Genomic DNA, 26397 nt, shown 5'->3' with positions numbered 1-26397 from the left:
AAGTGAGAGCAGTAAGAGTTTGAGCAATCTGACCATAATTTCTGATAAACCGCCGGTAAAAATTGGCAAAACCCAGAAATCTTAATAAATCCTTACGGGAGCCGGGGACTGGCCATTCGGCCACCGCTTTGATCTTGGCTGGGTCAGGACGGATCTCACCGGGGGCAACAACAAAACCCAGGAACGAAACTGACTTACGATAGAATTCGCACTTCTCCGCCTTGACATACAGCTTATTTTCTAACAGCCGGCGTAAGACTCGGCGGACATGCTGAGTGTGTTCCTGCATAGAGGGAGAAAAGATGAGAATATCATCTATGTACACAAAGACAAACTTGTTAATCATGTCTCTCAGCACATCATTGACCAGAGTCTGGAAGACAGAGGGGGCGTTACAAAGGCCGAACGGCAGAACGCAGTACTCAAAGTGTCCGGTAGGGGTGTTAAAGGCTGTCTTCCATTCATCTCCCTCTCTTATTCACACCAGATGATAGGCGTTGCGTAAATCTAGCTTAGTAAAGAACTGCGCCCCCTGCAGGAGCTCAAACGCAATAGACATTAAAGGAAGGGGGTACCTATTCTTAACAGTAATGTCATTTAAACCCCTATAATCAATACAAGGGCGCAGGGAGCCGTCCTTCTTGCCAACAAAGAAAAACCCCGCCCCTGCGGGCGAGGTGGAGGGACGGATGAGACCGGCACGCAGGGCTTCATTAATATACTGGTCCATAGCCTCTCTCTCAGGACTAGGCATGGGTACCGAAACCCGGTATTAAACTGGCCCCGGGGCTAAATTATGAAAGACCGTAGTATCAGTAAGATCTGACGCTATCGGTTCTGCTTTCGGTCCTGGAGAAAAAAAAATAAATAAATGTACTATGTATTCTTGCTTAATAATGTTTTCGTGCACATTTTATCTCACCAAACATTTCTAATTTGCGATTAAGACGTTTGTCTGTGAGATCTGCGAGATCTCTCATGCGCGCCGCGGAGCATGGCTGTCTGTCAAACACAACCACAACAACGAGCGCGGCGCACGCACACGCATAACAGCACGAAAACTACCGCTTAAAGAGCACCTATTATGGGATACACGTTTTTAAACATCCTTTTGTGTGTAAGTGTGCATTAGTACATGCTAACGATATTCAAAAAGTACATACCTCAAAGAAAACGGTGACGCGAGTTATCGTCTCTAACGTTCGAGGACTACAAAAAACACTCGGATTGTAGGCAACAGTTTACTTCCTGGGATTAGTGACGTAGATAAGACCAACATTATCATAGTTCAGCCCTCTCTGCTTTGCTTGGGTACGCCCTCAAAGACGAGGGTGGGGTGGGGAGCGCCGAGTCAGAAGAGAGCTAAAATGGCGGAGGTTGGGAGTCCCTGCTTTGACTCTGTTTGCAAACTCTTGTTTCATTGTTTAAGCGATTAAATCTCTCGAGTAGACGCTGTCTCTTTAGATGCGAGGGCAAAATAGCACTTTATGGACTTCCACAGAGGACATCATGTTTAATACGGTTCCGGAAAAATCCAGTCAGAAGTTGTTCACGGAGTTTTCACAATAACTGCTTCTCATGAACCGAAGCTGGATTTGCGCGACGTCTCCTCTTGAAAGTTGGATTACTGTGCACTTCTGGATCACAGGCTGTAAGTATTCACGTTTATTATTTGCCTTTTACTGTACATTACGTAACCGGTAACCGGAGATTAACATAATGTGCGTGTAGAGCTAAGCTTGCAAGCTAATTGTTTTGTGTTGTAATACTGTATTTCATAAACAACGTACCATATTTACACACGTGTATGTTGAATTATGCAGGCTTTCGTTTTTTTTATCGATGTTGGTTTAGACATGTTTACAAACTTGCTAAGTTGCTAAGATAAATACAAATACAAATGCCAGCTAAACTGTTACCGGTAAAATTTGTTCTCATGATCAAACTCAAGAAACTCTAAGTACAGATGATTTGTTTAAAGTTATATGTATTTTACTGTTGTATTTACTTAAAGCTTTCTTAGATTTTGAAACGAAGTAAACACGTAATGTGTGTTGCTAATGTTGGGCCATGTAATATGTAATACATTTACGTTTTAATGAATAGTCTAACGATTTATAGTCGTTGTACTCTATTGTTATAATATTTCTTTTTGACTGAATACATGTTTGTTTTATTTGTCTATATCCTAGATTCGCAGCTGTACACATCCTTCTACACTGTATGCAAACATGCAACATCATTACACACAGTACAAGGAGTCAGACTGGCATATGAGGAGCAAAGGTGTTTAACACATATTATGTATTTACCTAGTGAAACCACTACCAGTCTTAAATGTATAACGGATGATGACAAAGTTTTTTTTCTCTGCATAATAATAGGAACCCAGGCAGTAGCATCGTTTCACAATGTTTCCATCACCATCATCAGTGGATGCCTTTGCCGTCCGTACCCTGAGATTTCAGATTTGCAGCAAAAAAAATTGATTTTCTCATTTATTGGAATGCTGTGCAGGTATTTAAGTATTTTAGTAACTGTGTTAAATAAAGTAGTATTTACTTTTACAATAAATTAATTGCTTGTTTATATTTTACAGGTATTTGTACCTTGCAGCCATCCATTACAATGTCACCAAGCCGTAACAAAAGCAGGAGAGGGAAAGTACAAGGCTATGTTCCCAAAACACAAATGACATACCGTAAGCAGTAATGTTTTATTTCAAATACATTCATAATTAAAAACTTAATGTATGAAGCAGGGAAATAAATTATCAAAACAAAAGATTTATTGACTGCAATATTTCTACAGTTATGTGGAGGATGTGATCAGGCTTGTGTTTGATGAGGTATTTGAAGATAAGCTGAAGGAACCCCCGATTCCAATGGACCTGGCATCACAGTTTGAGAGACCTTCAAAGGAGGACGTGATTGCATGCCATCTTCAGTGCAGGGGTCGTCGAAAGCCAAAATTGTGACCGATCTGATCAGGAAGCTCCAAGCGTATCTGGAGAACAACACACGACAGGATGATAACCTTATAGTGTCGTCTTAGATAGCACCAGCTGACAAAGCTTTGATATGCCATTTATCTGAATAGATAGCTGTAAGAAATGAATTGAACAATTTCTGAAACAAGAGCACAATATGGTTACTAAAGTATGTTTATTTGTATATTGTTTAACATTTAAATATATATTTGTAATAAATAAAAAAAACTTTTGACTGACTATTATATTTTCTTTAAAGTTGCATCTTTTGTTCTTTTGGGTACTTTGTTACTATAATGATACTTTAGTGTTATTGGTTTAAAAATGTAATAAAACTTACTCTAGTCCTGCACCTCAAAGGCTTATAGTCGGTACAATAAATGTTCTGTGTGTAGGGATTTAGACAATTTGTGCAAAACCTGGATGATGAATCACGCAGGTAAGAGGCCCTGGAACATGTTGCATTCTCCTTAAAACCTAATAAGTAAAAACATAGCACTTATAAGTAAGCAGTTTTTCATAATAAACTTTACCATAGTGAAATAATGTAGAACATTCATTTCAATTAATACTTTCTTTGTGCTACATTTGGTGTTTCCATATAGTTTGCACAGAAATATAGTATGTAAGCGGTCTTTTATAATAAAGTTTACTATAGTAAAATAATGTTAATAAGTGAAATAGTTTTATAATCATTTCAAAAAATACTTTCTATGTGCTACATTTGGTGTTTCCATATAGTTTGCAAAGTAATGTAGTACGTTATAATTACCTTTTGGATGTCTTTGCAACACATTTTCGTCTTCGTTTAGCATTCTGGCAGAGCTAAGGACACCTAAAAAAGTTAAATCCAATCGCGTTCATTGACGGAGATCGTTTATATCATAACGGCCGTCTGAACTCTCTGGATCGAGCTTGAAGTGGTAAGGCAGTACAGACACCATCGTTTATAGAGAAATATAGCGCTTGTTTACGTTGCCTGTGACTCTCAGTCAGAACCGGAAAATCCACGCGTAGTCAGGGGCGTAACCTTTCAAACACACGCCGAACCCAGTTGACCAATAACAGTTGAGTAGTCATCTGACCAATCCGAATACACTAGACATTTTGGGAGGCGGAGACAGGAACTAAATCCGAGCGTTTTCCAGACATGCAGAAATCGGTGAGGTATGTAAGCAATTTATAAGACTCACAGTGCATTAGTTCAAGTTTTAATAACATGTATGTACTTTGGGATATTACAATAACGTGCTAACGTGCTAATTTATTAGCATAATTGGTGCTCTTTAATACAAAGAGTGACGATGGCGGATAGAGCAAAACATTCAAAAGTGTGGTTATACTTCACTAGAGTTGATGCAGACAACGCTCGTTGTCATACAGGTAAGTGCAACAAGATGTTTGCATGTAAGGGCGGAAACACAAGCAATCTGTCAAAGCATCTTTTAAAAGTGTATTACCTGCAGAAAGAAGCTGTGTCCCAATTCAAGGGCTGCGACCTTCTAAGCATACAACCTTAAAAGGGGAGCACTCTGTCTTTCAAGGTGGCAGCCTCAGAAGTCCGCGAAGAGAACTGAAATGAGACAGTCTAACCCTCGGAGGACCTATAATTTGCGTCACCTGTTGCACGCGCCCACCGCGCCTGTCAGCAGGACACAGCGGAGACGTTTCTGACTTATTTAAATAAATATGGAATCAGAAAAATATTCATTTATTTTAGAAAATATGACACGTTGATGTAGATTAAACTATTCAACAGTATATAAAATCAATCAACCTTAGAAATACGCAACATAAACAGAATAATATAAACACAAGTCACAGCCTCAAGTCGCGCTGCTGTGACGCAATCGGTCTTAAAATACGTCCTTAGAAGGTCGCAGCCTGCAAAATTCAACCATCATCTCTGGTGGTTGCCGCATCAACGTCAGGCATGTATGCTTAAATCATGTTGAATCAACATTGTTCACGTCATTTAAAATAAATGTACAATCTCCCTAATTGGTTTGCTTACCTTACGTTGAAATTCTGTTGATTTCTTTTGGGAGAAATGCTGAACGTTATGCATTCAACATATTTTCTACTTCTTTTTAAAATCCCAAATAAAGAAAAATCAGCATGTAAACATTTATTTAGACTAAATATCCTATTTAGGGTATTTTTTCTGCAGCTTTCACGCTGGTGCATTAATAAATATATGTATAATATTTAGAAATGATATCCAGAAATTAATTTGTAATAATGAAATGCAGACACATAATTAACTTAATCATGTGAACATAGGTTCGTGATCAAATGTTAACATTGGCCAAAGTACCGATAAGAATACCGTTAAAGCACCGGACCGTTAAGCAGTACCGGTAAGAGTAGTAATACCGTTAAAACCTTAACGATACCCATCCCTACTCAGGACCCGATAAAGAATAAAGTCTACCCTTAGGCGGAAGTGCCGGGGAGGAGATCAATAGCACAATCATATGGCCGGTGAGGAGGAAGGGAGGTGGCCCAGGCTTTACTAAACACCTGAGCGATATCCGCATACTCCGCTGGGACTCCGGTCAAATCGACCGCCGGAACCTGAGGAAGAGAGAGAACAGAACCAGAAACAGCAGAACCAAGACAAGACACATGACAAGACTGAGACCAAGACAAAATGACACTATGCTGCCAATCAACGTGAGGGTTGTGTTGCGCTAGCCAACCATGCCCTAAAATAATGGGAGATAGAGAAGCATGAAGAATATGCAACACAATCTCCTCACGATGATTACCAGACACAGAGAGACTCACAGGGGGGGTGCAATGTGTGATCCGCGCCATCTGCTGCCCCTTAAGGGACCAGACATCCAAAGGGGATTGGAGAGGATTTTTAAATTCTTGTCCATTTGCTATTAAACTCCTGGCATTCCAATGTAGTAGTAGGAAAGACATTTTACTGCTAAGAATTTTTACTCTGAGTCATATCTATGGCAGCAGTTCCTTCCTCCGCTCTCAAGATCCTGTGCACCTCCTCTACTGAAACTCCTGTTAACTTGAGAAACTTGTTAGCACATTCTACAATAATCCTCAATTTATCAGATTTCTTCTCCACTTGTGATGTACCATTCACCACCGCACAAATGAATGCCACAAAGTCAATTTTATTTATCGTGATATGCAGATCTGGCTCTTTTCTCCCAGGATTTACTTCTCTTTGAGAATAGAATTCCATCCTATTTCCTTTCACCTTAGTTACCTTCGGCTCAGCTTTACCTTTAGCTCTTATTTTACACATAGCCTCTGCATATGTTAAATTTTGCACTACTTTTATTTTTTGTACTTCACGAGCTTCTTGTTGTACAGGACATCCTGCATATGCTGCGCTATGACCTCCGCCACAGTTACAGCATTAAATCTCTACGCCCTCCTCACACTCGCCGTACTCATGTTCCCCCCCGCATTTTACACATCGCATTCTTCCTTTACAAAGATTTGCAGTGTGACCCATCCGTTGGCACTTAAAGCACCTCAAAGGTGGAGGTATGAACTCTCGCACCAAGAAGCTAACAAATCCTAGCTTCACTCTTGTAGGCAGATTACTCCCTTCAAACTGAATCATCACACTCATACTGTCGCATCTTTTGTTGTCTTTCCACATCTGTAATCTCCTAGCAGAGACAACTGTGCCTCCACTTAAACATCCCTTAATATCATTCACACTTACATTGAGAGGTACTCCTGAAATAACCCCTCTGATTCCACTGCCTATTTCTGTGCAAGATATCTTTCCTCCTGCCAGCGATTTCATTTTCAGAATTTTTTGTTTTTGCTTTTCATCATTACATTTAACCATTATTCTTCCATTGTTTAGACAAGCTACAGCTTTCACTACTCCTATCTCTTTTTCAATTGCTTTCGATAATTTAATAGGATGAGTTTGTTGTTCTGACTGTTTAGCAAAAGTAATCATGACTTTGATTTCTCTTTCTTCCATCTCTTTATTAGCTCCACTTCTTGTTTGTTTTACGTTATTGATTACTAATTCACAATCAGATCCATCACCCATGCTGCCCTTTTTCTTCCTTTTTTTGTATCGTACTTCCTGATAATCCATTTCTTGGTAATTTTCGCCATCCGAAGTATCTCCCCACGCTTTCTCTCCTTCCGCCGCCATTTCCGAGCCAACCGTGTCCCATTACCAGCCGAGCTTTTTCCCGCCCTTGTTGTCGTGGAAAATAAGGTGAATAACAAAGAAATCGACAGGCGGATGACATCAAAGTGCCACGAGAGCGTTTTGAAAGCAAACTCTACTTTGATGTCATCAGCCTGTCGTTCTTGCAGCGCAGCTTGAAGTCGAACACAATCAAAGAGTATAGATGTCATGATTTCGGTCTTATTGGCCGCTTTGTCTTTGTTTCACCATGTGTTGTGTTGTGTTTATGTTTTGACAGCTCCACACGTGCGCGCCTTCCACCTGGTGACCTCATTATCTCCGACTCTTCTCACCGGCGTCCCACACCTGATCCATATTAATTGCCCATCCGGTTTGATTTAAATTCCCCTCGTTTCCTCTGTTCCTTGCAAGTTCGTCTTAGTATGTTCATGCCCGCTAGCCTGGCTAGTTCTAGTCCTGTTCGTGTCGAGTGTCTGTGTGTAGTTTTGTCTGGATCATTTACCGTGCTCTCTGCTGCCTTATCTCTTCAGATTCCCCGCCCCGCTGTCAGTTTCTCCCGAGTGGTGTGTTCCCCGCCAAGCCTCTGTTAACACTCTGTCTGTGGATTCTCTGAGCGCCAGGCTACATCTAGCGCTGTCCAGCTGCAGTGCGCTCTGCGCGTAATCCTGCATAAGACTCGGACTACTGCTGTGCGCTGTCCAGCACATACTCTGCTGAAGACTCTGACCGCCTCTCTCTCTCTCTCTCGCCGTGCCACGCCTGGAACTCTCTCTCTGCCCCGTGTCGGGTTGTTTCGAGTGTGGACGGATGGTGGATGTCCTACAGCCCTGCTGGGTTTTCCACTTCGAGTGCTTGCCTTTACATAAAGACATAGAGTGTTTTTGCTATACATATTTACATTTTACATGAAGACATAGAGTGTTATCTCCTATACATACCTGCCATTTGTGAACCTTATTAAAGACCCTCTGCATTGGGATTCCTGACTTTTGTGGTTCCTGACAATAGAAGCCTCTTTGACACAATAGCGGGGTTACTGAAGGAGGTCTCAAGATGACCGCTGCTTTTATAATCTTCATTTTCGCAAGTAAAATGCTTTTTTGTTTTAACATTCAAACAGACTCACGGTTTACCCCAAACTCGCGCTATGCATATTGCATACATTATTAGAGAATTAATATGATTTGTTATCTGTGGATAAATAAACATGTTCTGTTCCACTGGGAATTGTCGAAGTGAATTGTATTAATTATTTGCGCGCATTTTTGAATATGGCCACATGTGCAATAAAACTGCATGACGACAAAAGGTATGTCTTGTTTTGCATTTATCCCTGTTTTACTAAGTTTTATTTAGTGTTTTAGTTGTGCTCTATCACATCATTTAAAATTCTTGATTGTGTGTTTATTAAGTGTTTATTGGCGGTTGTCATGACAAGATTTGTGAAGGGACATGACAGTTTTGTTATGATATTATATTGTTTTAGTTTATCTGTTGCTGGGGTTGCACTTAGAATTACAACATTTGAAAAACATTAAAAACCATGATTTTCAGTTTCTATTTTTGTTTTTCATTTGTAGCTTCCGTATTGTTGTCTGTACATCCGTGCAGTATGATTTTGTACAGGTTGGTGGAGTATGTACACATGTAATGTGGTTTCAGATTCGTTATTTGCGAATGGCCTTTGATTAAATTTTGCCATACCCTAGGTTTTCGTGAAACGCTGCCACTGCAAAATGCTTACAAAGTTTCCCTTTCTGGGAAACAGTTGTCATGTAAACTGCTCGTAAAAGTACAGGAACACAACTTCCTGTTACATAACATGCAGACCTCTTTGTGTGGGTGTGTGCTCAGTGGTTATGCGGGTAAAACAGGTAAATGCCTGCTTCCAATATAAAAGGGCCAATATTTGATTTCTTCACATACCCAAATGTCCTTTACTGTTCTGTACTGTATTATAACTGCATCGTTAAGAGAAGAACAACTAAGATTCTTCCATCACCTGGAGGCCCACTGTTCCACATCAATTCAACCACAATCAAACACACTACTGGTACTCAATTAATCTTGTTTTGTTGGGGGTGCTGTTGGACTGGGCAGTCTGTTGGACAGTGGGCCTCCAGGCTAAGACAATCATAATCTTAAATATGGTGAGTTCATTTTTTTATTTGAGTCTTTTTGGATTATTTATTATTGGACACCTCAGCATTTGTTGATGAATTCACAGAACTTTTATCAACAATTTCCTCTGAATTTGATTATTTTGTTATTGCTGGAGATTTCAATATTCATATAGACAATTCAGAAAACAATACTGCGATTGAACTGTTAAATGTTTTAAACACTTTTGATCTGACCCAGCACGTGCAAGGTCCTACACACAATCGGGGACACACTCTTGATCTGCTCATTAGCAAGGGTCTAAACATTTCATCCACTGTAATCAAGGATGAAGCGCTATCTGACCATTTCTGTGTTTACTTTGATTTATTGATCTGTCCTGCCACTGATGCTAGATCTGTCTATATCAAAAAAAGGTTCATAAATGAGAACACCAGTGAGGTATTTATGAATGCTATGTCAATGTTGCCAAACATATCCGCAGACTCTGTTGATGTTCTCCTTGAAAACTTTAACATAAAAGTTAAAGATGCTATTGATGATATAGCTCCAGTAAAGGTCAGGGTGATCACTGGCAGACGTAAAGCACCCTGGAGAAACACAACAGCAGTACAGCGCATGAAAAGAACATGCAGAAAAGCTGAACGTATGTGGCGGAAAACAAAACTAGAAGTACATTATAGCATCTATAAGGACAGTCTTCGTGCTTTCAATGTAGAACTAGGCACAGCTAGACAGACCTTCTTCTCCAATATTATAAATAACAACATAAACCACACTCGCACTCTTTTTGCTACTGTAGAGAGACTAACAAACCCCCCAAATCAAGTTCCTAGTGAAATGCTCTCTGACAACAAATGCAATGAGTTTGCTAAGTTTTTCTCTGAGAAGATCAGTAATATCAGAATGGCAATCAATACGACCTCAAATTGTACTGTGGTCAGTCAGATATCATTGCAACAACCTCAGAAATTAGCCATTCTCTCAGAATTTGACATAATTGATATAAAAACCTCGGAAGAAACAGTACAACATCTTAAAGCATCAACTTGCAGCCTTGACACTCTCCCCACATCTTTTCTCAAAAAGGTGCTTAACTGCTTAGAAACTGACCTCTTAAAAATAGTAAATACCTCTTTGATCACAGGCACTTTTCCAGAGTCATTAAAAACAGCAGTTGTTAAGCCTCTCCTAAAAAAGAGTAACCTAGACAAAACCATACTTAGCAACTACAGACCTATCTCAAATCTTCCGTTTATAAGCAAGATCGTTGAAAAGGTTGTTTTCAATCAGCTGAACAAATTCTTAAACTCAAATGGCTATCTGGACAACTTTCAATCTGGTTTCCGTCAGCATCACAGCACAGAGACAGTGCTCATAAAGATAATAAATGATATTCGCTTAAACTCTGATTCAGGTAAAATATCAGTGCTGGTGCTACTAGATCTTAGTGCTGCCTTTGACACAGTAGATCACACCATACTCTTACATAGACTGGAAAACTGGGTAGGGCTCTCTGGGATGGTTCTCAAATGGTTTAAAACATACCTACAAGGAAGAGGTTACTATGTGAACATAGGTAACCATAAATCTGAGTGGACATCCATGACATGTGGAGTCCCACAGGGTTCAATTCTTGCACCGCTTCTGTTTAATTTGTATATGCTCCCACTTGGTCAAATAATGAAAAAGAACCAAATTGCTTACCACAGCTATGCAGATGACACCCAGATATACTTAGCCCTGTCACCCAATGACTACAGCCCCATTGACTCTCTATGTAAATGCATTGAGGAAATTAACTGTTGGATGCGTCAAAACTTCCTCCAGTTAAACAAAGACAAAACCGAAGTCATTGTATTTGGAAATAAAGATGAAACTCTCAAAGTTAACACATACCTTGACTCTAGGGGTCTAAAGACACAAAATAAAGTCAGAAATCTTGGTGTAATTTTAGAGTCTGACCTTAATTTCAGTAGTCACGTGAAAGCGATAAGCAAATCAGCTTACTACCATCTCAGAAATATTGCCAGAATTAGATGTTTTGTCTCAAGACAGGACTTAGAGAAACTTGTTCATGCTTTCATCACCAGCAGGGTGGATTACTGCAATGGACTCCTTACTGGGATCCCCAAAAGACCATTAGACAGCTGCAGCTCATACAGAACGCTGCTGCCAGAATTCTGACCAGAACCAAAAAATCTGAGCACATCACTCCAGTCCTCAGGTCCTTACACTGGCTTCCTGTTACATTTAGAATAGACTTTAAAGTATTGTTACTCGTTTATAAATCACTTCATGGCTTAGGACCCAAATACATGACAGATATGCTAACTGAATATAAACCTAACAGATTACTCAGATCATTAGGATCAGGTCAGTTAGAAATAACAAGGGTTCACTCAAAACAAGGTGCGTCAGCATTTAGCTTTTATGCCACCTCTAGCTGGAATCAACTTCCAGAAGAGATCAGATGTGCTTCAACAGTAAACACTTTTAAATCTAGATTAAAAACACATCTGTTTAACTCTGCATTTACTGAATGAGCACTGTGCTGCTTCACACTGACTAGACCTTTAACTCAAGTCACTTTTACTCCTGTTTTATTCTTTTTAACATTTTAAACTGTTTTATTAAAATCACATTTATTTTCTTTAATTGTTATTTTAAATTCTCATGTATCTTTGTCTTTATTGTGATCTTATCGTGTAAATCTTATTTTTACATTTTCTTTTTTCTTTTTTATATATTGTTTTCTCATTTATGTGTAAAGCACTTTGAATGACCTCTGTGTATGAAATGTGCTATACAAATAAACTTGCCTTGCCTTGCCTATTTTTCACTTTAAAATCTATATTAGAGATTTGTTCTGATACCTTTTATTTTATTGTAGTCTAAAAGGAAGAAAGATCCAGCTGATAATCCACAGCCGTAAGTAGATCAACATTTACTGCTAATGGCACTCTTTAAATCAGTATCTACTTTATAATATTCTGTCTATAATTTTACTTTAACACATTTACAAAGGTATATGACAGTATCAAGTTTATTAGAGACTAAACTTTAATAAAGCATATGGTTGTGTTTCTAAACATCAATGCTATAAAAAGACTTGGTTGTGTCCGAAATAGTGTACAGGCATCTACTTGTATTGTTGGTAGAAATCTAAAACAACTTTTCTGATACTATGGACTTTCATTTATTTATTATGATTATTATGGTAACACAGATATTGTCCCATACCAGACATATTAATCCAGCATATTAACAGTGGCGGATCTAGACCATTTCAACTGGGGGGCCAATCTGGGGCCAGTTGTACTGTTAGAGGGGCCAGTTGCATTAAGACCTTATTCTTGTCATATTATTTTCTGCATTGCACTGCAAAAAATTATTTTCAAGAAAAAAAAAATTGACATTGACTCTCTCTTTCTGCGTGCAACAACTAAAGTGTGTGTGTGTGTGAGAGAGAGAGAGAGAGAGAGAGAGAGAGAGAGAGAGAGAGAGAGAGAGAGAGAGAGAGAGAGAGAGAGAGAGAGAGAATTATTTACATTTTTATTTGTATATTGTCTTACTTCTATCTTTTGTGAATGTTAATTTCAGTTCCTTGGATTACATTTGTTATTCACAAGAGGTGCACCCCTTCAAGACCGCTGAAGTAGTTCTACAAAATGGGTAGGTTCATGATTAACTTTGAATTTACCTAAACATCTTGATTTGACCTTAAGAAATTAATGTCATACATTCTTAATTTTACATTTCAAAAGAAACAGATTTATAAAGACAGTATAAGCAACCCACTTCTAACATTATTTTTTTTATTTTTTTAAAGATCTCTTTCACAACAGCTGTCGGATGAAAATATGAATGGGCAATGGATTCATAAACTTGTGGGAGAAAAACTTTACTACAGAGTCATACATAATGGAATAGAGGCAATTAATGATATATTATATTATTCTAACATTAACATACAGCAAAATAATTATTATCTTCCTGGCAAAGAAAATAAGATACTTTTAGAACTTTTAACAATTGCAGAAACAAATTTAAGAAAGTGTATAACTTTAAAACAATGTGGGTATATGTGGTTAAAACGTAAAGATGGAATGTATGAGCAATATGGACCATTTTTTAAAAAATCAAGTCAGATGACTGTTCATCTAAGTTAATAGAAGTGTATAATACATTGGTTCCAGAACTAGAAAATAAAGCATTTAAAATGGAAAAATATTTATATAAGAAATCTGATAGCTAAAACATTTTCAAATCTATTAAAACCTATTCCAGAAAGATTTAGACAAAACATTTTTAAAGAGCAAAAAGAATTGTTCCAACATCCAGATTTACTGTGTGCGTTTAATGAATTGAATTACCTTGGTCGGAAAAAGATTACAAATACTAAGGAAAATCTGATAACTTTGTTTGGTAATGATTTAAGTGATCAAGTTTGGAATGATTATTTTATGGCTCTTAAAGATACATTTTTAGAATGGTGGGATAAAAAGGTGAATGAAGCATCCAGCATATTTATAAACAAAATTGTAAGTGACTATTTAAAAATGTGTACTTTTCAGCTCTTCCTTGATGACATTCCAGACACTGTAAACAAAAACTTTATTGGCCTTCTGTACCACACTAATGATTCTACTCCCCCAGTAATTAAATCTGAAAATGTTATTTTGATGGATTGATTGGTGTATTTGTATGTTACAACATTTATAATGATTTGAATAAACAATCCCAGTTTCAAAGCCTCTTCTCTATGTTTGATTTACTTTTTAGAAGCTACTATTTTTTAAATCATGTTTTGGAGACTTTCTTGATATGAGATGTTGCACAAGAGTCCTATAGCAGCAGCATCTAATAGCTAAAACAAGCGCAATGCAGTGGGATCCTGACAGGAATGACAACCTGCTTTTGTTTGGAAACAGCTTGTCACATAATACTTTGTCAGTTTGTTAAACAGTTGTTTAGTAGGTAACACTGGCCCACAGCAAGAAGGTTAGATTGAGTCCTGGCTAAGCCAGGAGGCCTTTCTATGTTCATAGATCCTGTCAACAACGCCAAAATGGCAGATCCAACTATGGCTACGTCCAAAATTGTTATACCACAAATCCAACTTGATAGCTCACCAGATCTCTGTCATGACAGGGTAAAATGACTCAGTCCATAACTCAAAATGTTAACTCTTATAAGTTAAGCCAAAATGCAGATACAGAGATGAATGGGAAAACAGCAGGCAGTTTAGCTTTGTCAATGGTCGGAATAACTTCGTTGATTGACTGTCTGACTGTGTTGATGGTTCCACTAACTTTGTCTTACATAAAGCTGCATAAAGTCGAACAAGCTTTTCACAATCATGTGCAACACGCAGTGCCGAATGAAGCTCAATGAAACCTCTATTGCAGGTATGATGAATAATGATGATGTAGTTGGGTTGATAAGGTTCAAACAAGGAAAAATAGATAAATAGGCAATGGTCCATTTGTGAGAAGGAAGAGGAAACAGTTTTAAACTTCAGACTTATCACCCAGTATATTTGCCATCCAGCACAGTAGGTGGCGATAATGCTCCTTAGGAGTTTATCGCCATTAAACAAGAAGAAAAAGAAGAAGAAGAACAACATTTGGAGGCTAAGAACATTATTAAATCAGGGATGTATCAAAACGTTCAGCAATATATTGATATAATGTATGATGACACAGTTCAGATTTTCACAGATGCATCAAAAAATCAGACTTGGAAAACAGGGGTTGCAGTCCACATTTCAAATTATAATGTTAATATTAAAAAAGGGCAACTGATCATCTGGCCATTTTTACAGCAGAAATGTTAGCAATAATTCTGGATCTACAATGGGTGGAAGAAGTAAAACCCAATAAGGTGATCATCTGTTCAGATTTAATGTCCTCACTAGCATGCATTCAGACAGGATCTATTAGATGAAATGAATCAACTCATTTTTAAAGTAAATCAACAAAACATAAGCGTAGGATTTAAATGGGTTCCAACACACAGGGGAGTGGAGGGGAATGAGAAGGCAGACACGCTGGCCAAGAAAGCTGTTACATCAGAACTGGTTGAACTGAATATTACATTAGGCAGGTCAGAAATTAAAAGTGTTATTAAGGACAAATTAACAGAATGTGGCAGGAGAGATGGGATAAGGAGGTAAAAGGCAGACATTTGTATAACGTACACAAAGAGGTTACAACTAGTAAAATCAGTGGATTGGAAAGACAGGAGAAAACATAATAGAAAACACATACTTCTAGAATGCACACAATACACCAGAGAAAGGGAAAACATGAAGAAAGCAGGAAATAAAGACCTAACAATGGAAAACTTATTGAGTATAACCAGCATACAGTCCTCAGTTAGGGCGGTTATAACTTTCCTTAAAGAAACCCAATTAGCAAGTAGAATTGAGTATTCTTTTCTTTTTTATTTATTTATTTTTTATTATCTTATCTTTTTATTATTATTATTATTATTATTATTATTAATAATAATATAGCTGCAAGCAGCAATACCGGGGTCAAGCCGAAAAGGGCCCAAAAGGATGTAAAATTGAGATTGGATAAGCAGACTGAAGAACCTAGTTAAACCAAGTTTAATTAGTCAAAAGAGCCCACCCCCGTGTCTCTACGATGTTCCGATGCAGAGATATAGCTTTTGCAAAACCGGTTGATAAGGTATTCTCATGGGTTGCTAGGGAGTGAATTGGCAACCATCAGTGATTATAGTCAAAGCCATGAAAGGAACAATCCATGATGACTCATGGTTTTAGAAGTGTTGTTGCAGTAGTTTTAGGCAAAAAATACCATATTCTATCTCAAAACCAGTAGGTGGCGCAATGACAACATTGTGCATGCAACATCAGGTCATAACTGTGTTACATCTAGCTAGTTTTATGACTATACACTTTAGTTTAGTGAAGAAACAGTTGTATGACCATAGGGCTGGCTTGATATCAAAGGTTTTGTTCAATTATAGGGCCACCTAGTGGTGCAAGCATACAATTTTTTTTGTGTGGCCTCAAAATATGCTCATACATCAGCGTATCAAATCTGGTGAAAAAATCTGTTTTCGTTGCGAAGTTATAACCATTTATGTGTAAAAAACACAAAATGTAAAGGTAATTTTTCGTTTTTTGCAATTTTCGGCCATTTCTGATGAAAATTTTAATATAACGCCAATAGAGTTTTTTGTTCAGAAGGTAATGCAATGTTCTTCCTATGGCATTTTCGAGTCGATCGGACTAACGCTCGCGGAGATATTCGCCCGTGTTTTGTAAGTGCTATTTTGCCGCGCAGGGTTAACCGTAAGGCGAATTCTGGCATGTTTGGTATCGTTGGACTCGGCAACTATTCAGAACTCCAAAGAAATAAGTCCCGTGAAAATACGTCAATCGGAGCCAAAGTTTTAGGCGTTTAAAGCATAAGTCTGACCACTAGGTGGCGCTGTGACGAAACTCTGCATGCACCCTAAGTTCCTGACTCGCATCACAAGTACCAAGTATCGTGTCAATAGGCTTAAGTTTGGCAAAGATACAGCCTCAAATCCGTTTTTTTGCGCTCTACGTAAAATTCGTTGACGCGGTTTACAGAAACGGATGGACGAATTGACATGAATTCCATAAATTTTTGCCGTGATGGTCTGTAGATGCTGCATACCGATTTTCGTGGAAATTGGGCAAAAGCTCTAGGACGAGTTCGCAAAAGTAGGTTTTACGAATTATTCAAAATGACGGGAAAATTTCCATGACGGAAAATGACGTCATAGGGTCGAATCGTCTTGAGCCAAGGAATCAGAGGAAACAAGAATTTCGTTTCTAGGACTTACGGATCAGAAGTTATAAGCAAAAACGTAAGTGCAACTTTGGACTGTTGGTGGCGCTAGAGGGTTGGAGATAGAGACTCCAAATTTGCTGTGGGGACACATTGGACTGTCCTTTATCAGTGTGCCAAATTTCATAACTTTCCTACGTACGGTTCTATGGGCTGCCATAGACCGCAATGGCGGAAGAAGAAACGGAAGAATAACTAATAATAAGAAAACTAACAAATACAATAGGGGTCTTCGCCCCTTCGGGGCTTGACCCCTAATTACATCCCAATGTGATCACACCTCAGTCCAGTACATATCTATGAGTCCAGTAGATGGCGGTAATGCGCATTGATTGCAAACCGCAGAAGAAGAAGAAGAAGAACAACAATCATGTGATCACAACAGTCAGCTGACAAGGAAGTCACGCACTTGTTCATTGAGCGGCTTTCGCTCGCAGTAATATTATTCCAGCATTATTTTCATAAAAGCATTCTTTATTTTTTAAATACCCGTTAATTGCTTTAAGGATCTTGCTTATGTGTTTAAGATGAATCCTCGCGTGGCAGCGTTCATCACGCTGTTTTTGTGCGCGCTTTCCACCGGTGCAGCCCAGCATCTGGACACAGGTAATGAATATAGAAATAAACACACCTAATAACTTCTGATGATTCAACTCATATTTGATGTGGTAGTTTACGTCAATGAGTACAATAGAGTTTGATGTGCCTGTGATACAGAGTGGCTGTCGGGTGATCTATACGCGTCTCCTCAGCTCCTACAAGTCTCTAATAGCACAAACTCGTCAGGATTGATCTATGGATTCATATCCTGCGCCGTCTCCGCGCTTTTCTACGGAAGCAACTTCGTGCCAGTGAAAAAGATAGACACTGGAGATGGTTAGTCAATATTTTCTATGCAATTTTCTGCCAAATTCACAACAATGCAAAAAATATACTTTACATCATCTGCTGTAAAAGTGAACTCAGTTCACACACATGCCTTAATGTTTTCATTCATTTTCACCCTCCTGTGTATGAATATACAGGTATGTTTTTCCAGTGGATTCTGTGTGCTGCTATATGGACCGTCTCCCTTGTGGTAAACATCATTCTGAACAGCCCAAAATTTTGGCCTCTTGCTATGCTAGGAGGAGCCATTTGGGCCACTGGTAATTTCTGATCACCTGTTATGCTGTTATAATTTACTGGCTAATATTGATGATAACCGTTCACATTAGAACCCTGAATCCTGTATGCAATTATACATACACCAAAAAGTAATACACTTATACATTCACTATGAGAAAGCGTTTCTTATATGATTTGAAGTATGACAAGTGAAGTAATATAATTTCTTCCTGTGTATGGGGTTTATTTCTAGGTAATGTAACTGTAGTTCCTATTGTAAAGACTGTTGGGCTTGGTCTTGGACTTCTTATATGGGCTTCGTTTAATCTGCTTATGGGCTGGGCTAGTTCACGGTAAGCGCCTGTTAAGAGAAACCACTAAAGATCTAGCGCTTTCATTTTTATATTTATTTATTTATAATAGTCTGTAATAGGAAATTGCATTCATTAAAGACATTAACAAGTGCTGTATATTTTACTATGAGGTTTTTAGCAATATGCACACACATGCTGACTATTTTTGCTGATTTTAGGTTTGGCTGGTTTGGTATCGAAGCTGAAACCGTATCCAAACCAGTACTCAACTACTGTGGAGCGGGTCTTTGTTTTATCAGGTAAATGAGCATTCATATTCTTTTTAGTAAGTCGTACAATTTAAAATGTCATGTTACCATTGTGTCTAATCATTCAAATAATATATTTTCTCTCTCTACCTACCTTTTTCGTATGTTTACAGTGCCATTGTGTTTTTCTTTGTGAAGAGTGATGGTCAAAGATCAACAACATCTGAAGAAACACCATTATTAATAGACCATGTATGCATATGTTGAAGTTGGAAAATTCTTGGAACATATCCAAGTTTATTTAATCCAATTAACTAATGTATCAATCTGACCCACAGTCTGTGAACTCAGAAACAGTGAACGCGACAGATGATTCCTGGGTGGATGCATTAACACCACGCTCCAAACGTCTTGTGTATGTTCACATATTCATCAGTCTAATGTCATTTGTTTATATTTGCAAAAAATAATCAGACCACTTATTGGCATAACAGCTGTTGTTACACAATAGCCTGGGTTCCATTACAGATTTCATTGCAGAAACATTTGTGAGATATTTTCTATGTCGATTTAAAGGTGACATAGAATGATTGAACAGGGTATTTATCCTTGTTCTGTGATGTGACATGTAGACAAAAAAGTTTTTGTTTGGGTCTGTATTGCCTTAGAAGCTTCCCAAAAACCTCTCTCAGATAGCTCTATTAGGGTGGGGGATTTTAAACAAGTGGTTTTGCACCTATTTGGCTCCCCCTACTGGCTTAACTTGCAATCTCATTATTGATTGGCTGACTTTGCTGCCACTCAAAAAATGTGGCCAATTATTTTAAAGTGGAGGGGCAGTTAAATGCCTGTGATGTCATAAGCATCAGTTTTTCAGATTGGGCCGTTTTCTGGCTGACATTTCTAAAAGAGGAATTTCTGAGAGACTGAGATGTTTAGCATGTTTAGCACTTTTTGTATGTTTGTGAATGCGGGTAGACTACCATTTTTCAACAAAGACAAGGTAAAAATGTTTTTTCATTCTCTGTCCCCTTTAAAAAAGCAAAATTACATCTATTTTATTAACTGATATTTCAGACTACTATACCCAGAGTACTTCCCCCTCTATACTGGGATAGATGCACCAGCACATAGTGAGGCGATGGGGTATACTGCAAAAACTGTCACGGGACAGAAGTGAGGGATGGCTATATATAGACCCTTTTACAGCTCACGTGATCAAATAGCCTGCCCGTGCATTTAGGCAACAGAAGCGGTGTTATTCCCCATTGGTTCTAACGTGTTAGCAACTCAGAAAGTTTATTAAAATGGTTTTCCAGCATCAAAATGTCTGGTTGTTCGCGTTTGGTTGCACCAATATAATATACTAATATACGTATATATGTATCTGGCAACTTTATTTTTGGCCATCTGCTAACATCTTCTATCCACTCCACTATAGTACACGGATCTGGCAGCTGCATTGAAAAAGTTGATAAATTAAACTTTTTTTAAAATAACTTTCTCTGTGTTGCTTCACTGCTGATTCTTGTCATACTTCCGTTGCCTAAATGTGCGCGCATACGCTGCCACGTCATCATTGTGTACAAACAGTAAAAGGGTCTATATAAAGACCTCTTTGCGCTGATTGGTTGGATTACATGACAATGCTCCTCCCGAACTTAATTAAATAAACTTCATGGTGCGATTTAAAGTGAACTCAATTATTGTCTGGTATTTTTTATTGGCTTGAAGTTTAGCATGATTCTGAGGCAAAACTTTGAATGCTTATTTGTTGCAGTGGGTCGCTGCTTGCTGTCGTTGCTGGACTGCTGTATGGTTCATCATTTGTTCCAGTTCTGTACATTAAAAACCATGCAGCTGATCCAGATAGCCAATACAGAGGAGCTAGCCAGTTTGGTAAATACAGTTTTCCACATTATAAACCAGGGTTGTTGTTTTGAGGGTGGACAACTAGAAACATTGTCCGTGCCTTGTGATGATAAGAGCCCGTTTGCATAAAGCACCTTAAGTGTTATTTTCCCTTAAAGGGATAATCCATCGTTTTGTCATATTTAACTATGTTATTACCTTAACTAAGAAGAGTTGACACATACCTCTATCATCTTAGTGTGTGCACTTAAGCGCTGTGGTGCACTGCGACACTTTGGTAGCACTTAGCTTAGCCCAGTTCATTCAATGGTACCAAACAGAGATGAAGTTAGAATGACCAAACACATCAACGTTTTCCCCATTTTAAACGAGTAGTTATATGACCAAGTATTGTGGCACAAAATAAAACGTGACGCTTTTCAAAGCGGGTTAAAAAGGGTAACTATAATGTATGGCGGAATAGCACCTTTGGGAGTACTTCGACTCGGCGCAGTAAAACTCAGGAGAAGGGGAGCATATTTTTCAGGCTTGACTTTTTAATGTTTAAGGGATTATACTGTGCAACACCCCTTAAATTATTCTCTTAAGGGGAATTAAGTGTCATTCTTAATTATGCAACCGGGACCAGGTTCATACTAAACTTATACACTGCTGGGTTGAGGCCCTTATAATTTTGTCCTAAGCCCCATGACTTTTGTGATGAGCATCTATTGAATTCTCAAATAGGACTCTACTAACAGGCATTCATATTTTGTTTGTTTAATTTGTTTGTGTATAGATCTGGATTATGTCTTTGCACAGTACAGTGGTATCTTTCTTACCAGTACCGTGTATTTCCTGCTGTACTGTGCCTTCAAAAAGAATAAACCACAAGTGTTTCCTAAAGCTGTACTGCCAGGTAAACTGCCTGTAAAAACTTAATATTATTTCCCCAATCTTCTTTATTACTGAGGTTTTGTAGAGAATTGCATATTTTTCTTGCAGGGTTTGTGTCTGGCTTGATGTGGGGCGTGGCCACATGCTGCTGGTTTTTAGCCAATCACTATCTAAGTGCTGTAGTGAGCTTTCCTATTATCACCACGGTAAGTGACAGATCTTTCTTCCAATCACAACACTGTTGTATACTATTATGGACTGTTATGTTCCTCCATTGGGTAGTTTTCTACACACTGAATGTAGAATTACATCTTCATTTATGAAATCTAAAGACAGCTTGCTGTAGTGCATTTTGTTTTGCATTACATTTTTGAAAAGTTTGTGTTTGTTTTGTACATTACAGGTTCCTGGAGTGATTGCTGCTCTCTGGGGTGTTGTGGTTTTCAGGGAAGTGAAGGTAAATACTTGTATGTATGGTATAATGGAGTGGATTTGTATACTCTTTGGTGCTAAAATATAACTAACCCTCCCTTTCTATCTGTGTGTGTCTCTCTCTCTTTCAGGGTTTGCGAAATTACGTTGTCCTTATCTTAGCTTTTTGTCTTGTTTTATCTGGAGCTTTATTAACTGCATTTTCAAAGGTTTAATTAAATCTTGACACAAGAAAAATGCCGTAAATACTTAAGACACACGTTTGGGGAAATGTTTTAATTATACCTTTACAATTATTTTTATAATATTTTCAGAAATATTTTAATACTTCAAATGAGATTTGTAGCAATTTTATATACTGTATAAGGGTCATGTAACACCAATAACCTAAACATACCTGATTAATGAGGATAATATAACTGTTTGTCAGGAAAAGTGCAATATTATTATAGATTTTATGTTATTGAGTGTGAATTAGAAAACTTAAACAACCTTTTTTCATGTTTACACAATAATAGACCTCATTTTACTTGTGTTTATTGTCTTTTTGCACATGTAGTGATTGCTGGTTTTCATTAGGCACATGATAAAAACAGGTTGCATCTGTGCATTTCATTGTTGTTTTCTTGAGATACATTTTTTGTACAGAATCAAAATCATCTCCAGTTAAATTTGCTTGATTTTTTTATTACTTTGTAATTTTAAGGGACAAGATTTCTTTTGCAATGCAACTTTGTAAGCACCCTTTCCTCTCACATTTGAATGTTTTATTTTTTTTCTTCATTAATCTCTGTGAATTACTTCATTGACAATCTTCAACAAGAACTTATGTTATGAATAAGTTCAGTTATGAATTTCTGCACGGGTATAAGTTTGGTTTTAGGAGCATTAAGATTTCTTTTGCCATGTAACTTTGTAAGCACATTTTCCTTTCACGTTTGAATAGTTTTTTTTTAAATTAGTTTAGAAACTAATTAGCATAAAATGCAACAAGTACTACTAACTTAACATAAATTTTGCTTTGAAGTAAAGATGGTGCCTTCTTTATTTTAATGTTGTATTATTAAGGCAAATTGTGAAGTGAGTGCCAAAGGTTTTAATGTTTTTTTTCCCTTGTTTTTTTTTTTTTGCATGAAACAACATACCGGCTTGTTCTTCACAAGTTTTGTGGGATTCACAAAGTAATTGATGAGTTGTTTTATTGTTATCGTCAAAATATTTATTTTTAAATAAAGGGAAACTTTCAAGCTTTATGCTGAATTAATATGAAAAAGAAAATATTTAGAAAAAGCCTGCTAAATAATAATTTGTGCAAGACCAGAAGAGTTATGAGATGCATAAAGACTAAAATAAAAACTGGAAAGAAATTTACTAAAAAAAATGTTTATTCTGAACTGTACAAAAGGTGTTAATGTCAAGTATAAACAATCAAAAATCCCCCAGCAATTAAACCGTATAATTCCTCTTATTCCCTACTACTTCCTAACTAAAGCACTACGCTTATTGTTTAACTGACTGATGCATATCTGTCCAGTTAAGTAACAAATATGACTAACTTGTAATCAAACTCAACAAATCGATTCGGATATAAATAAAGGTATAACATTCTTGGCATAATGTCAGACATTTAATGACTTGTGGTAAAGCTGCAAGCCTTTGTCAAAAAATAAACAGCTGTTGAATTACTTCACTGACATAAAAACATGACCGCATCATTGACTTATTCTTCACCAAGGACTTATGGTACAAGTTGCCAGGCAGCACTTATGAAGTAGCCTTTGAAACACAGTCTGAATAAGTTTATGAATCTCTGCACAGGTGTCAGTTTGGTTTCATTGGAGCAGGAAGGTTGGCTGAAGCCTGCTCCAGAAAGGCTAGAGGACCCTGCGGCAGTTCTGTAGGCTTCTTATGTTGGACGTTGATGTCCTCCAACACCTGCTGCCAGTGGTGAATCTTGCCAAGATGTTTCTGAATCAGCAACTCTTTTCTCTGTAGTTCATTTTTAAGTTCTGATGCATCCTGAAATAGACCAAAAAGTACATAGCTCATATGAGTATATTTTTTCAGACGTAACAATGGCACTAAATAACAACAATAATAACATATATCTTAATTCTGGCATAGAGTTTACCTCTTTTTCCACCTGTTCTGGTTTTTGCACAGACAGCTGTAGTCTCTTCTGAAGAAAGAAGCATTCGGTTTGTCTGGCCACATCTAGAAACTTCTGTATACACTGATCTACCCCTGAAACACACAAAACACAATAGTGAATCCACACAAAATACTACATTACATCAGAGAACGTCACTTGTAAAGTATATTATATATATATATATATAGCATATAAAAATAATTGTAAACTTTCCATGTTTTTGTACAGTGCTTTATACGAATAATCTATAAGTATCACGTCATCAAAATATGTCAGTCAGTCATATACTTTGAAATATTTAAATAAGGAGATAAATAGAGATAAAAAGGTCTCACCAGTTCTAATTTCCTCCTGGTCTGTTCCATTCACATAGTCTTGACTCACCAGAGATGCAAAACACGCCTGGAAGAAAAAAAAATGAAATTTAAGCTTGCAGAAAGTATCTGATACACAATCTCCTGTCCGCAACAAAGCAAATAAAACAACCCGTTTTAACTATTAACTGCACGCAAATGTGTTTAAATGGTTAACATTAACACAAAATCTGTTGATGTCTGTCCAGGTATTCTGCAATGCATTTCAACTTTCTATCACTGGCGTGGCGTGTAAACAGCACGGGTTTCCTGAATATTCCTACCTCGAAAGAAGCTTCCAGCTCATCTACCAAAGTGTTGTTTACTCCTCTATTTCCAGGAGTACCCGTGAGAAGCCCTGGCTGACCTGGACCGCCAGGACCTGGAGGTTGATGAGATCCAGGAGGTTGCTGACCAGGGAACATCCCTCCCATGGAAGACGCCATTTCTACACTAACACCAACGGTCCTTCTGCGCATGTGTCAAAAGACGATACCGTTTTGTTTAAGTGTCGCCACCTTCTGCAGAAGACGGACATTGTATTTCATATACACTACAGCACGTTGTATTATTCATTATAATATAAAATAAAGGTGTATTTATATTATTTATTATAGACCAGTTCAAATGATGTAAACAACACTGGTCCAGAAACACTTCCTGTTACAGTTTGTGACAGTTATTTTTTTATTTATTTGTATTATTTATTATGTATTATTATCTTTAAGATGTTTGTTTAACTTCAGTTAATTCAGGTTTATATGTTCTGTTGGTTTATTTTATCCCAACGTTTATCTAGTGTTAAAAAACGGAAACAGGAAGTGCTTCTGGACCAGTGTTGTTTACATCTTTTGAAATGGTCTATACTTTAACTCAGATATATTATTGATATAAATAAAGGTGGTTGCGTTAAAGACATGAAAACGCTTTTTTATGTTGTTTTTTATATGGTGTTCATTATGATAATGATGATGATAGTTTTGAAAATGTCCCTATTAAAAAAACAACAACTAGTCTTGATATTTGCTTTTAACTTCTGGAATGCAACAGTTTAGATTAAACTGTTAACACGTTCTTTATGAGCCCTCGTGTCATTTAATTTTAATCCTAATTTTTAATCTTCAGTTTTAAATTGAAGATTTTGGGCGACCAAAATCACCACACATGGTTGGCAGCCATACAACATGCTCAAGCAGCTGTATGCAAAATAAAAAGTATGTCTAAAACAGTATGTGAGAAATACCCAGCCAGAGGATCTGCTTCTGCCAACATTTCTCATAATCCATGAGATGGACTCTTTTCTATCCCATAAGGCCAGCTGATCTGATGAGCCGCTAAATATACAAATTTAGTAAATAGTGGAAACTGAGAGTCAGGGGGCACTTTTAAGTAGAAATAAAAATGTATTCCTTATATATTTATTTATAACAGACTGGTCACAGTATGCAATTACGGACACAGGGCATTTCCTATATGAAATGTGAGAAGACTGATATTTTCTGCTTGTCTGCTTGTACTTAAAGTTACTGGCTTCAGTAGGCTAGTGATTTCTTGGGCCCTGTTTAAACCTGGTATTAAAGAGCACCTATTACATTGCTAAAAACAACGTTATTTTTGTGTATTTGGTATAATACAATGTGTTTGCACGGTTTATGGTTAAAAAAAGTCATTCTTTTCCACATTGTTGCTCCATAAATCACTGACTTCCTCAATTGCTCAAATTTTTTACAAACTCATTGTCGGAAAAGCGCTGTGTAATCCGATTGGCCAGCTAACCAGAACATTGTGTTTGGCCTGAATACCTCTGATGTTAGATGGAAATGTGACGCTCCTCACCATGCTTTGAAGATTAGCGAGATAATATCGTTTTTACAACATTATCAATACGAGCCGAATCTTGATCCAGAACATGCAGATGACCAAGTTG

At 37.5% G+C, this 26397-nt stretch overlaps 2 protein-coding genes and 2 long non-coding RNA genes across 5 annotated transcripts; 3 read left to right on the top strand and 1 right to left on the bottom strand.

Annotated features, from left to right (window-relative positions):
* The first annotated feature begins 1128 nt into the window (after positions 1-1128).
* On the top strand, positions 1129-2946 carry LOC135735535 (uncharacterized). 2 transcript variants are annotated; one of them, XR_010527631.2, is made up of 5 exons: positions 1129-1651; positions 2193-2286; positions 2385-2517; positions 2600-2701; positions 2812-2946. It is a non-coding gene; the product is annotated as an uncharacterized lncRNA (long non-coding RNA). The 2 variants fall into 2 exon arrangements; XR_012336654.1 differs by lacking the exon at positions 2812-2946 and having other exon boundaries at positions 1131-1651; positions 2600-2720.
* A 6140-nt stretch (positions 2947-9086) lies between these two features.
* LOC135735534 (uncharacterized) lies at positions 9087-14010 on the top strand. The gene is made up of 4 exons (XR_010527629.1): positions 9087-9292; positions 12157-12194; positions 12867-12938; positions 13096-14010. It is a non-coding gene; the product is annotated as an uncharacterized lncRNA (long non-coding RNA).
* Positions 14011-17497: 3487 nt separating this feature from the next.
* On the top strand, positions 17498-23225 carry tmem144a (transmembrane protein 144a). The gene is made up of 12 exons (XM_065254653.2): positions 17498-17722; positions 17834-17992; positions 18142-18264; positions 18477-18576; positions 18756-18836; positions 18959-19037; positions 19124-19200; positions 20566-20684; positions 21436-21555; positions 21642-21739; positions 21937-21990; positions 22097-23225. The coding sequence occupies exons 1-12, from the start codon at positions 17644-17646 to the stop codon at positions 22178-22180; spliced, it is 1173 nt and encodes a 390-aa protein (XP_065110725.1). The 5' UTR covers positions 17498-17643; the 3' UTR covers positions 22181-23225.
* Positions 23226-23332: 107 nt separating this feature from the next.
* med28 (mediator complex subunit 28) lies at positions 23333-24951 on the bottom strand. The gene is made up of 4 exons (XM_065254655.2): positions 24755-24951; positions 24453-24519; positions 24097-24209; positions 23333-23984 (listed from the first exon to the last, which is right to left on the bottom strand). Exons 1-4 carry the CDS (start codon positions 24947-24949, stop codon positions 23787-23789), a joined length of 573 nt encoding a protein of 190 aa, XP_065110727.1. The 5' UTR covers positions 24950-24951; the 3' UTR covers positions 23333-23786.
* Positions 24952-26397: the final 1446 nt, after the last annotated feature.

This window comes from Paramisgurnus dabryanus, chromosome 4 (genome assembly GCF_030506205.2).
Source record: "Paramisgurnus dabryanus chromosome 4, PD_genome_1.1, whole genome shotgun sequence".
NCBI lineage: Eukaryota > Metazoa > Chordata > Actinopteri > Cypriniformes > Cobitidae > Paramisgurnus > Paramisgurnus dabryanus.
Note: the sequence above shows the minus strand (reverse complement) of the source record. Positions and strands in the feature narration are given on the sequence as shown.

Bases quoted from the DNA above. Each gene is read 5' to 3' on its own strand.
- tmem144a (XM_065254653.2), top strand. From the start codon at position 17,644: ATGAATCCTCGCGTGGCAGCGTTCATCACGCTGTTTTTGTGCGCGCTT. The intron at 17,723-17,833 runs GTAATGAATATA...CCTGTGATACAG, and splicing joins AGCCCAGCATCTGGACACAG to AGTGGCTGTCGGGTGATCTA. The intron at 19,201-20,565 runs GTATGTTCACAT...TATTTGTTGCAG, and splicing joins CCACGCTCCAAACGTCTTGT to TGGGTCGCTGCTTGCTGTCG.
- med28 (XM_065254655.2), bottom strand. From the start codon at position 24,949: ATGCGCAGAAGGACCGTTGGTGTTAGTGTAGAAATGGCGTCTTCCATG. The intron at 24,210-24,452 runs GTGAGACCTTTT...TGTGTGTTTCAG, and splicing joins CCAGGAGGAAATTAGAACTG to GGGTAGATCAGTGTATACAG. The intron at 23,985-24,096 runs GTAAACTCTATG...GGTCTATTTCAG, and splicing joins CAGAACAGGTGGAAAAAGAG to GATGCATCAGAACTTAAAAA.